The sequence below is a fragment of the Osmerus mordax genome, chromosome 16, assembly GCF_038355195.1.
Source record: "Osmerus mordax isolate fOsmMor3 chromosome 16, fOsmMor3.pri, whole genome shotgun sequence".
In the NCBI taxonomy this organism is placed as follows: Eukaryota; Metazoa; Chordata; class Actinopteri; order Osmeriformes; family Osmeridae; genus Osmerus; species Osmerus mordax.
The window spans coordinates 8,938,234-8,951,314 of record NC_090065.1 but is presented as its reverse complement, the minus strand read 5'-3'; the positions used below and the strand labels follow the sequence as shown (position 1 = coordinate 8,951,314).

At 42.6% G+C, this 13,081-nt stretch overlaps 1 protein-coding gene across 8 annotated transcripts in view; it reads left to right on the top strand.

Annotated features, from left to right (window-relative positions):
- The window catches only part of dlg1b (discs large MAGUK scaffold protein 1b), a 63,334-nt gene extending 51,332 nt beyond the window's left edge, over positions 1-12,002 (top strand). For 3 of the 8 annotated variants that reach the window (XM_067253986.1, XM_067253984.1, XM_067253982.1), the window contains 13 exons: positions 1,411-1,567; positions 1,723-1,825; positions 3,178-3,292; positions 3,472-3,648; positions 4,226-4,292; positions 6,046-6,145; positions 7,438-7,479; positions 8,534-8,584; positions 8,759-8,860; positions 9,133-9,305; positions 9,441-9,550; positions 10,136-10,227; positions 10,557-12,002. In XM_067253986.1, the coding sequence (XP_067110087.1) occupies positions 1,411-1,567; positions 1,723-1,825; positions 3,178-3,292; positions 3,472-3,648; positions 4,226-4,292; positions 6,046-6,145; positions 7,438-7,479; positions 8,534-8,584; positions 8,759-8,860; positions 9,133-9,305; positions 9,441-9,550; positions 10,136-10,227; positions 10,557-10,663 (1,396 nt within the window). In that variant the 3' untranslated portion in view covers positions 10,664-12,002. Of the gene's footprint in view, positions 1-1,410; positions 1,568-1,722; positions 1,826-3,177; positions 3,293-3,471; positions 3,649-4,225; positions 4,293-6,045; positions 6,146-6,589; positions 6,624-7,437; positions 7,480-8,533; positions 8,585-8,758; positions 8,861-9,132; positions 9,306-9,440; positions 9,551-10,135; positions 10,228-10,556 lie in introns of all 8 variants that reach the window. The other 5 variants (XM_067253990.1, XM_067253985.1, XM_067253987.1 and 2 more) reach the window with 3 other exon arrangements.
- Positions 12,003-13,081: the final 1,079 nt, after the last annotated feature.

The following is a 13,081-nucleotide window of genomic DNA, read 5'->3' as shown; positions in this document are numbered from 1 at the left end:
CGAGAGAGTGATATAAACCAGGAAGATTTGTGTGGGGCTGGCCTTGGGCTGGCCTTGGAAGGTTTAAAGAGAGAGGGTCTTGGGAGATGAAGTAGCCTCCACCACGCTTCTCTATCTTTTTTTTATTTCAACTCTCCCCCCCAACAGATCTCAGCTCAGTCTGATGGCACTCAAGCCAGAGAGTGAACAGGATTTATTTGATATTTCTCCGAGGCCAGTCAGCCAAAAGCAGCAATCGTGTGCGGCCTTATGCCTCACGGGTAAACAGGAGGGCAGATGGCCAGTCCCCCGGCGATAGTTCTCTTTCTCTCTCACTTTGTCTCGCTCTCTCTCTCTCTCCGTCCCACTCTGTTTCTATCCACCTCATTCTTTTTTGTCTCTGTGAAGGGAGGAGCAGGGCATGAATGGGCACTTGACGGGCCTGAATCCACTTCCACAGGTTCTGTCACCTTGTGACCTTTATTGTGAAGGAGGGAACAGGAGGCAGAAGAGAAGCAGCAGAGGAATACCCTCAAATATTCAACATTAGTACAGCATGACTGTCAGGGGCCTCTTGTTGGATCGTGTTCGTCTAGGAAGAGGGGGACTAACAAAGGTCTACAGTGTTTAGTAGTGGGGGAAAAGGCTGTTTGCGTAGAACTAAGTCGACTCGAACAAACAGCACAAACACTGAATTAACCGACTGACAAGCAGAAGACAGGAAGGGTTTTTAATAAGACGGACACTGAGATAATCAGTTGGAAGCAGTTGCGGTAATGATGATCATTATGCATGACGTATAAGCAGCCAGTCACAGACTGTAATACATGGATGAGAAGGAGGAGAGAAATAGAAGGGAAGACGACACACAGACAGAAATATACACACTTGTGGCCGCAACCATGGACAAATGCAACTTGGGCAGGGTTAGAAAAAATCCTACTGTGTTCTTTTCTAACAAACTTCCAATGGACTGTTTTGTGTAATTTTGTTCCCAAGGTTGTACGTCTTTATACCCTATATATAATGATAGGTATCCTATCAAAGGACCAACGGCCATAGTAGTATTGTATAATGTCCTTATCTCTCCGGCGTGTGTAGCACCTTGCTGTGTATTTATGTGATAGAAATAACACTGCGGTTTTGCCCTCTAGTGGTCAAAGTTGTTCATCACATTAATAAACTGATGAAGCAAGGGATACATCAAAAGCATCATTTATTATTTGATTTGAAACTTTTTTTTATTTATTCATGTACTCAACTGGTTTAGCTTAAATTATTTAGATTCAATCAAGCCCTTGCCTCAAGTTTCAAAGTTACAAAATTGCTAATTTTGTTCTTTGAAATGACAACCCTTTAAAGAGGGAGCTGGATGAAAAGGAACTTTTTCTCTGCTCAGTGAATCTAATTCCTTTATGCCTTGTCCCCCAGAGAACCTAGAAAGGTGGTGCTCCACAGAGGAGCTACGGGGCTGGGCTTCAACATAGTGGGCGGGGAAGATGGAGAGGGCATCTTCATCTCCTTCATCCTGGCAGGAGGCCCTGCAGACTTGTGTGGGGAGCTGAGGAAGGGAGACCGCCTTGTCTCTGTAAGAACACGTGCACATTCTCACACACACACACACACACACACGAACATATAATCATATCAATGATATCAAGTATGAATTATCTCCCCCCCCCCCCAATTATTTAGATATCTAAAACAACCTCCACAGTGAATGATCTGTATCATCCCTGTCAGGTGAATGGTGTGGACCTGCGCAGTGCCACACATGAACAGGCGGCGGCGGCCCTTAAGAATGCTGGTCAAACGGTCACCATCGTGGCCCACTACAGACCAGAGGGTGAGCCACTTTGATATGATCTCCACCTATGTTTTGATTATAGGTCGATGGTGGATGTGTCAGCAAGTAAGATGTGAATTCCAATCAACGTAAGCTCACGTAAGGGTCGATCTTCTGAATTCTATTGAATTCATCATCATGAAATGCCTTTGGAGAGTGACTTCGGAAAGCGATTCGGGACAGAGGGTGTTCACAGCGGGAGGTGGGAGGAGGGAGCGCAGAGGGATTGAATTATTGAAAGATGAGAGAGGGAGAGGAGGTAAGTGAGAGGGAGAGAGGAGCCAGGAGGCTGGAGAGGAGTGCAGAGGCAGCAGAAAGAGGACTTCAGTATCAGTCACCGTAGGATGCTGTTTCAGTAGGCTGCAACTTGGTGGTCAGGACTGGAACAACTGCCGGCTGAAGTATTTGAACTTTAATGCGTTGGCTCCTCTTGTAAGTACTGACCCTAGTCACGAGGAAGACAGTCGCTGGTTTGTTTTCTAATCATAAACTTGACTGCTGTCCTTCTGAAGTATTTGACAGAACAGTATATCATGTATATGCTTGCCAGTATATCATGTTGACGCTTGCCTTCCTGCAAAGTTTGTGGGACAATAAGATAACAAGGTGAAACCATTAGGTTTGTAATAACATTAGGTTTATTTTAAAAGATTGGAATGCTTGTTTAAACTGCTTGGTGCAGTCTACATTAATGTGTTGGTGTGGACACATTTCTGGTGGGGTGTGAGTTCTCTCTTGCCGCCCCTCTAGCAGATTGACATCACGTGCCTGTTTGCTGCATGTTCAGTGCACAATGACAGGCGTGCTTTTTATTTTGACCTCACCCTGAATGTGTTATCCTTGTCTTCAATGAACAGCTTTATGCTATTAACTATTGTGGAAAATCTTTAGAAAAGCCTCAGTTTAACATGGGTAAAGTCTCAAAACGAGTCCATGTCTTACTGTTTTCCACGTAGGGCATTCAAATCAGCAGGATCATTGTAAGATATCATATGTCAGCTCAAAGCACCATGCTTTATTTAGCTAGTTTTGTCTTTGTCCTGGATTCAATTGTAAATCTATAGATTTGACCTTCAGGTTTAACTTTATCCAAGTTTTGATTTAGTTCTTAGTTACTTAGCATTAGTTACAACAGTCTGAGAAACACATCCTGTATATGCTGTTGAAGCTTCTGTTGCAGATTCGTGTAGCTTTTGCTATTTATTGTCTTCTTCACTTTCAGTTTTTCTTTCATATGCATGTTCTTAGAAATCTGGATCCTTCCGATTTTCAATAAAAATGTTGGGTCTTTTTGAAAATACCTTTTTCATTTAGTCAAATGTCATGCATGGGCCTTGTTGTTTTTGCTCCAGAGTACAGTCGGTTTGAGGCGAAGATTCACGACCTGCGGGAACAGATGATGAACAGCAGCATCAGCTCTGGGTCGGGCTCCCTGCGGACCAGTCAGAAGCGATCACTCTACGTTAGGTAAGATGGATAAATACTACCTCTGTCAAGGAAGCCAGCTCTACACACCCTAGAACCATCTGGAGAGAACTGCTGACAAAGTTCCCTGTCATCTATTTCAGTAAATGGAGAATATTTTATACATTTCACCACAAACCAAGATGTTTTCCTTACCATCTTTTTGATGTCTGCACCTCCAGAGCCCTGTTTGACTATGACAAAACCAAGGACTCGGGCCTTCCGAGCCAGGGCCTCAACTTCAAGTTTGGCGACATCCTTCATGTGGTGAACGCCTCAGATGACGAGTGGTGGCAGGCCCGGCAGGTGACCGCTGAAGGAGAGGTGGAGGAAGTTGGTGTCATCCCCAGCAAGAGACGGTAAAGTCACCCAAGATTGGAGTTTGCACACACGGTGACAGCACACACACTTTCAAACCTTCTTTCTGCCCTTCAGAGGTACAATAAAGAAAAAACACTTTCTGGTGCTATGAATTTCCCCAAATCAATATTTACTGTCAGGTTTTATGAACAAATCTTGAGTTTGAGAAGTGCCAGCCAGCATGTTGTCAGTTAGTATCAGAATGTATTGTATCTTTTTTTGGACAAATGTGCAGTTGATGTTGTTTCTCCAGAGAGAACAACAATGAACATATATTTGGATCTGAGAAACTCATAGCAAAAATCCACATGGCTCCATAGAGCAGATATCCATCCCTGGGATGGAGCTTTGGTTTCTTTCAGACAGTCATCCCTGAATATTTAAAGTGGCCTCTGGTAGCCTGCTATTGTGATGGCTCTGAGGGTCTGCAACCGGATGACCCTCCCTGGTGTCAGGTGTCCAGTTTCCATGGGATCTGAAGGCGGTGTGATATCTGGGAGTGTGGTCACGAGGAAGGGGAGCCATGAGGCTGTTAGTAGAGAACAACCCTTGACTTTCTGTCACTTTTCCTCTCAGGGTGGAAAAGAAGGAGCGAGCGAGGTTAAAGACGGTCAAGTTTAACTCCAAGTCTCGAGACAGAGGGGTAAGAGCATCCGTCTTGTCTACTTAGTTGTAAGGTGCTAGAATATCGATTATAGTGGATTTTCTAGTATATATATTTAATTTATAATAATTATTTTTTAAGTAATTGTGATGGACTGATATAGTATGCATGGAAATGTCTCTGTTTCAGCACATTGTGTGCATATCAAGTTTTCAACCTGCACTTTCAACCAAGCATTAGATGTTTTTTTCTTACTTCTTCATGTTGAACGATTGATGTCTCAAGTAATATAGGAACAGGATTGTTTAATAATAATAAAAAGGAATACTAATAAGTCTTGACTGCCTAATGTTCACTGACTGTCTAATGTTGAAAATGCTGGCCAGAAAGTTTAACAGCATGTATTGATGACCTTTTTTACTGTCGCTGCCCCAAGTCTAGCCGTCCTATTTGCCTTTTAATAACATGTATTCATATAAATATAACTGCACTGACATGCCTTCGTCAGCCACGTTCTCCGTCCCTTACCGTGAGATAGCACTCTGTGGCGTGTTCCTTCCACACGCCAGCCCAAACACCCAGCGCTGCCTCCTAACACGGCAATCAGGAAACCCCAAAACCAACGTGCATGAGCGGAACAAACCAAAAGACAGATACGCTTGCCATTGATGTCTGACTCTGCCTCCGCTACTTCCATCCTCACCACGCCCTTCCTCTTCACCATGCTGTCCTCCTTACCTCACTCACTCACTCTCTCACTCCCAGCCATCCTCCCCCCCTCTCTCTGCTGATCTGATCCTAACTCTGGCTGCTCTGAGTTTGTAACAAACGTTGCATGATCTAACGTCACCTATCTGAGGGGGAGAAATGATGGGTTTTTATTGAGTTTTGACGCGTTCTGCTATTGATTCACTATGAATTTTGAATAGAGGGGAGAAGTGTGTTTTTACATTAAGAGTACACAGCAAAATGTAAATTCAAGCGCATGCATCATTATTTTTAGAAGATGGCTTCAGTCAACTGACCATACAACCTAGAGTTGACAACATGGATTCTTTAATCATAACTTCAGGTTTTGGACCAGACATTTGCCTAAATATCATTGAATCTTACCTAGCCCACTTTTCCCCTCTCTGCATGTAAAATAAAGAAGGGGTTTTAAAAACAGTTTGTTTCATAGCCCTCTCTCTCTCTCTCTCTCTCTCTCTCTCTCTGAGAAAGATATTCCTTTCCAGTTGGACATTCTTATATATTGTTTTGGATTGAATGTACTTCTCTGATTCTGTGGCTAAGGTATTTTTGTTTTTGTATGGTTAAAGCTTTTCCAAATTTGTATTAGAATAAATGAATTCAACATTATCAACCATAACTATTAAAAGTATAATAAATACTATAGTATAATGAATACAATAAAACATATATATTTGATCAACTCAGCTTGGTGTGCCTTTACACTACAAATACCATACCAAGAGGAATGTATTGAACATACACAGTAATAACAGTATTATACATAATGCTGCCATATACAATTCCTCCTGTCAAGTAGCTTGAATACAGTGACAAGCTTATTCAATGCATTCAATATGTCCAACTTTGAGATTTCCTGCTGACTTGGCAGGAAGCAGCGCTAGCCACAGACTCAAAAGTACCAGGTGGTGGAGAGGGCTCTCATTTTCTTCATATCAACATCCGACACCCCCCCCCCTTTTCACCCCTTTTTGTTTCTTTCATCCCCCCCTCCTCCCTCTCTCCTCTCTTTCCTCTCCCCCCCCCTCCCTCTCTTCCTCAGCAGTCACTCAATGACAAGCGTAAAAAGAACCTCTTTTCCCGAAAGTTCCTTTTCTACAAGAACAAGGATGCGAGCGAGCAGGAAACGAGTGATGTTGAGCGTAAGTACAGCGCGAGCGAGAGATGAGGACGTACACGGGGGCAGCCTGTCAGTGCTAAAGGTCGGAGGTCAGGAACGAGAGAAGAGGCCAGAGAGGTTACCACCAGACAAAGCATCAGTCAGTGCAACAGGAGCAGACCACAATTTCTCCTAATAAGCAATATTAGGTGATAAACCAAATTTCCATAGAAGCCAATGAATGTCAAAATCAGCAATTACTACAATACATTAGCTGTTGGTAAATGTACACAGGGTAAAATGATGTTGGAGCCTTGAGTTCAACCTGCCCCTGAACCACAATGGCCACCCTGTTGCACTGGCCTAGCTGTGTCAGGTTGGAGTGCACCCCCACTCGTCTCTCTCTCACTGTAACTCCAGTAACATGTTGTCCTCTTGTGGTTGTGTTCTCTCCTGTTTGGCTTGCTCTCTGCTGACTGCTCCACAGGACAACCCTGACGACATGCTCTCGAAAGGCCAGAGTAAGTTCTCTCAGCTCCCAGACCCCAAACTAGGCTACAGCAGCTAAGGCATTCAAGCCATCCAAGCCATCCACCCAGTCTCATTATTCCCTCTGGATAAGAACCTTTCTCCATTCCCTTCTCCTTCAGTCCACATACATACAGCACCCTCTGTATATCCTGAGACGTCACGTACATCAGTACAAGCCTACTGCACACATACAATAAGTTTGACACATCCACGCAGTCCCATCATCCCTACAGCATTCCCAGTAGTGCCTCCAGTCCATCTCCAGCCTCTTGCATCCTTTCATTGGGCCTTCATAGAGACTAAGAACCATTTCCTTTTCATTTGTGTTTATGAAAAGCAGGTAAGTCCTCGCCCTAATCCATTATCTACCGAACACAACTATCTCGAGGGGGGAGGCACTTTTTACCCATATCCTTGGTTTGGTTAATTCAGTGTTTTAGACACCCTTTAGATAGGGCTAGCTTTGGTATGTGTACTATATATTCAGATACGTGCGGTTCTAAAGTGTATGTGGACTTTGGGAACATGGCACATTCTGCTCAATAGTCAGAGAAGAAACATGTGCTGGTGTGTGTTTTGTGTGTGGAAGTGTGTATGATTTGTCTAATTTTTAAATGTATGTTCCTTCTCAAGTGAAATATATAGATGAAGGAAGAATGAATTGAAACTCCCTCCGTGTATTTAAAATCTATATTCTCTTCATACTTAGCCAAGGAAAGCCACTGGTTTGAACCACACCGAATCGCCGTCCTTACTGTACTGTGGTAACTCACCAAACGTATCCCTCCTCTGTTGTAATTCCAGAACATGTGACTTCTAATGCCAGCGATAGTGAAAGTAGTTACCGTAAGTCTCACCCACTATTTTGGGCATTAACAGCTGTTAAATGTTCTGCCCTCCTGCTCCCCGGAACAGGCTGTGCGGAATGATGCAAAAATACTGACGCTAACCAATAATAACACACTAAAGCAACTGTATGTGAGCTACCAATGAATCCGTGTGTGTGAGGTGACACCGGCTCAGTCACTGGCTTGCAGCTGTAAGAATGCTGGTCACTTGATGTCATTAAATGGTCCCCAAAGCAGCATCTTAAATACTTGTTTTTCAAGGGGACTTTTCATGCCAGCATTGTTGATCACATAACAAGTAATGAAAGAATTAACTTCTTGATGTGTCTGTAAGTAGATGTAGACACACAAGCAGACTGCATGAAGCTGCAGTATTTCTTCCCCAACAGGCCAAGTAACCATAGAGATAAAGCGTTTTTATCTTGGTCAATACAACTGTAAAAATGTTAGTCCTTCTGCTTTTGGCTTGTTAATCCTCATTAATCAAGTATGTATGAAAGATATAAAAGGCTTGTGAGGCTTCTGTGTTGCATGCGTCAGCGTGGGAGTGTGTGTGTGGGGTTTGGAATGTGGCCACACATGTTTATGGTCTGCATGGTTAATCTTTGATCTTAACATGAAAAGGACAATGTTAGCATTGTGGACTAATCCGTGCATTATTGATATTCGTCTTACAAACAACACTGGGATCTCACCTCGTATAACAATTCAGGGGGTTGGATGCACATAGCAACCAGGAGATGGGGGTGTACTGTCAGTACAATCTATGAGGCTCCTACTTAAAGTGATGTAGCGTTCCCATATTCACTGCATATTCCATGTCATCCTTCCATAGCTGTCCCAAAAGATCTCCACACTGCTGATGTCTTTCCATAGATTTACTAGATTGGTTGTGTGCACAAATGCACACCACACTCATCTTACATTGTGTAGTTTAAAGTAATAGTCTACATTACATTTTACATGACCACTATGGCTATCAGCGGTAGGAGTAATAGCTGTTGCTAGCTGTATATGTTCTGTTAAACAGTTAAAACCATCTTTATTCACAGGTGGTCAAGAAGAATATGTGCTGTCCTACGAGCCAGTCAGCCAACAGGAAGGTAGGTCTTATTTCCTGTCCTCTTCTTCCATAATGTTGACTATGTTAGCAGTGGATTGTAAGTTGACAATTGCAATGAATGAAGGGTAACTTGACTTTATACGTAATGCCTCAGATATATAGTGTTTTTAAACATTAATTTATATGGAATTAATATAAATAATTCTTCCATTAGTGAACTACACCCGGCCAGTTATAATCCTGGGTCCCATGAAAGATCGGATAAATGATGACCTGATATCGGAGTTCCCAGACAAATTTGGTTCTTGTGTTCCTCGTGAGTATAATGTAACTTGTCAATGGCTTATGATGTGCCTGTAAAGGGCCATGTAAATGTAATTACAATATGTTTACCAAGAAACCCCCCTATATCGCTCTATTTGAAGTTGACCTATCCGATCACATGTTTACTACTGTGCATACGCATCAACGGTTAACACGCAACCCTCACAAAATCCATGGAGTGAACATTTGAATCCCTCAACAACAAAGTAGTCCTTTCTTCACGATGTACGTTCTGAAGAGAATTCCCCCTGTTCCTGGTTTCAGACACGACCCGGCCCAAGCGGGACTACGAGGTGGATGCCAGAGACTACCACTTTGTGGTCTCCAGAGAGCAGATGGAGAAGGACATCCAGGACCATAAGTTCATTGAGGCGGGCCAGTACAACAACCACCTGTACGGCACCAGTGTGCAGTCCGTACATGAGGTGGCAGAGAAGGTATACAACATGCAAATCCTTCCTTTAGTGGTTTTCATACTTTTTTTTTCTTTCTCCCCGGGTTATAAAAGATGTACTGATCCAAACAGTAGCCCTTACTGATTCTCAAAAGTGCCTGTCCCTATCCCACCTCAGGGCAAACACTGCATCCTGGACGTGTCGGGCAACGCCATCAAGAGACTCCAGCTGGCACAGCTCCACCCCATCGCTGTCTTCATCAAACCCAAATCAGTGGAGAACATCATGTGAGTGAGCGTGCTGTTAGCCAGCTGATGGTGCATCATGTGTCTCGGGTTGGTCACATGAACACAGATCAACACCTCATGATTGTTTCGATGTCAATTCCATATACACCGATCAGCCATAACATTATAACCACTGACACGTGAAGTGAATAACACTGATTATCTCGTTATCATGGCAACTGTCAGTTTGACGAGCCAAATTGCAATGGCTAAACGACTGGGTCAGAACATCTCCAAAAATGGAAGCTCTTGTGGGGTGTTACCGGTCTGCAGTGGTCAGTACTGATCAAAAGTGGTCCACGGAAAAGCTTTGAAACGGCATCAGGGTCATGGGCGGGCAAGGCTCAGTGATTTATCTGGGCAGCGAAGGCCGGCCCGTGTGGTCGTATCCAACACACAAGCTACTGTAGCTGAAATAGCTGAGAAAGTTCATGCTGGTAAAGTTCATACAATATCAGGCAGGAGTTCATAACGTTATGGCTGATAGGTGTGTGTGTGTATATATCCAACTAAACACAACCCGACAAAGCATGCTTCTGCCAATGTAAAAGGGGCCACAATGCTTCTCTCAACTTGAATTACCAGGGAAATGAACAAGAGACTGACAGAGGAGCAGGGAAGGAAGACCTTTGACAGAGCCACCAAGCTGGAGCAGGAGTTCACCGAGCATTTTACAGGTAAGATCCCCCCACACACGCACACAGGGGCATATTATCAGAAAGTTGAGGAAGATCAAAGAAGCTTTTCATTCTCATTCTAGCTTGGACCAAATGTACCTTGTCATAGACAATGATCTGATTTTGTTTTTGAACAGTTGTATACTAATGTTCTGATCGTCATTATTAAGATTATGACCTGTAATGGTAGCATTTCGATCACTGGTGTTTTCAAAGCAGATTTGAGACAAAAGTATCACTTTTGTCTCAAGTGATACTGTAGTGAAATAATGTATCAAGTAAACCACCTTCAAGGTAATTTACTGACTTTCCTTCTGTCTTTCTTTCAGCTATTGTTCAAGGAGACACTTTGGAGGAGATCTACGATCTAGTCAAACAGATCATAGAGGAACAATCTGGCCCGTTCATATGGGTACTATCCAAGGAGAAGTTATGAAAGGTCACGCTTTCGACTCTGCCATCGTCCTCTCTCTGTATTTATATTTTTATTTTTTATTTTTTTTACCAAACTGGTCTGCTGTAACTGCCCCCACCACCCCACCCCCCACCCAACTTCGCCCCAAACCCACTCCCGCCCAACCCAACTTACCCCACCCCTACTACCTGCTATACAGTCCCTGATACCATAATTATTTTTCCTACCTAACCCACCCCTCCCCTCTCTCTGCCAGGTTTCTCACATTAAGGTCAAAGTTTGTCAGACCTTATTGGCCAACCAGAAAACGTTGGACCATGTAGTACGAAGTCTTGAGTCCTCATTGGGGTCGCCCCCAAGAAGGGACACCCAGTGAACGAGACCAGCAGCGCAAAGCACACAGGGTGTAGGATTTTAAAAACGGTACAGTTCCTTAATGTTTAAGGGAGGTGAAACAAATGTGTATGTGTAAGTGGATTGTGGGTGCGTATGTCCTATTTAAAAAGGTTTTTATTTTGGGGGGGGGGGGGGGGGGGTCGAAGACGACTGAGGGAATTTCCGTCTCAGGCTTTCAGGCGTCAAAAGTATAGTGGAAACACAGAGCAAAACTTTGCACGTTATAGCTTTAACAGCATGTCTTTTAGTATATTTTCTCCCCTCCACCCCTTATCATCCTGTACCTTCAGCATACACAATATATCATAAAATTATTATTTTCCTTTTTTAACACATAGTTGTATTCACTTTTTCTCTCCTTACCAGTGTGTCCATGATAGAAAAGCCATTGTACTTTGCATCTTTGAGTGACACAAATATGCATTTTGTGTGTGACAGGATAGAACAAAAGTCTTTAACTCAAGTCCTGGAGATGGGTTTGTGGAAGTGTGTTCTGGGTTTTACAAAGTGGAGTGAACGAGAGGATGGTAACTGGCTTGTACTGTTCAGATTCAACAGTGAATTAATTGCAGATTTATTTTTTAACTAATCTGGCCAGTAGGTTTCTGGACAAATGGACATTTGCAAGGCTGTGTTTCAAAAAACTCAATGCTGATCAAAGGACGACACAAAAACGCACCGCTTCAGAGCTTGAGTTTAAGATCGCTATAAGAATGATGTAACGTTTTTTTAAGCAGTTATCAGTGTCTTACTGTTCAATGACCTATCTTTGATCATTTGAGTTATTTTTTTAAGAGTCCTTTACAAATGCGGAAAAGGAACTGCCATTGTAGGTGTCCATAGATCTGTCAGCAAAATGCAGATGCAACAATTGAAGAATTTATTGTACAATGAGATTTTAACAGATATTTAACCCTCCGTAAACTGCCTATTTTGTTATAATAAAAGTCTATATTGAACTTTACTTAAGCACTACTACTATGGGAATTATTTTCTTTGCATTGTTAATCATATATAATACAAAAAGTATAAAGATCTTTAAATATGAATATATTTTTCTTTTACGTTTCCCACAACATCCTCCTTTTGTCTTTAATTTTCTTTTTTAATCATAATAAAGTTTAGTATAGTAAAATTATCATTCTAACAATGCTCCCTTTTCTGGTTCTCGTGAACCTGTGGGAATGCTGGTTTATTTATGACTTGATACCTCAACTTTTTGTTCAAACAAAATACAAACAAAAAGAGCAGAGAAATTGACAGTATGTCAGGTTTTATAGGAATGTGAGATGTCGTTTTAGGACTGAAAACCAGCACAGTTGCTGTACCAGTGTAAGGGAGTGCTGCCCTCAGAGGATCAGGCTGCAGAGGGAAGGTGTTGAAACTGTATTTATTGGAGATAAGTCCTAGAGGGCTGGGGATTGAGCAATCATTCTTCTTACATATGTGATACAAGCTTTGATGTCTTCTTGTGAAATACTTCAATCAACAGACAGCCGAAAAGAACAGTGTTTATCCCTGCCCCACGGTTACCCAATGCCAAATCCCTGCATCTTGATGAAACTTTCATGCGAGGAATGTACTGGCTATTCTCGCACAGGTTTCTCCAGACTGGTTCTAGATGTGAACTTGCGGTCCACTAGAAATACCAGACTTTTTATATAGACTCTACCCAGCAGAGGGTGCTATACCTGGTCTCTCAGCAAAGGCCTAATCCTTTCCATTTGTTCCTTGGAGATGTACTGCTTTTTCTACACTCAAGACAGCTTCTACTTCCACCTCACCACCCCAGTCCTCTGAAAATCTCCTGGACTCTCTGGAAAATGTAAATATCTGACCGATTCTCATTCATGCCATTGGTCTAAACGAGGAGAACGGTTAATAAATAAAGAAAAAAATAATAGACTTTTCTCATACAGCTGAGTGTGTCTCTTATAATGAGTGGTCAGATTGGATGGTGTTCAGTTTGAATTGAAACATTTTAGTGTTGGTGTGTGTGAGAAAATTGTGTGCAGGTATTCTGAACCTGAGAATGTACATGTC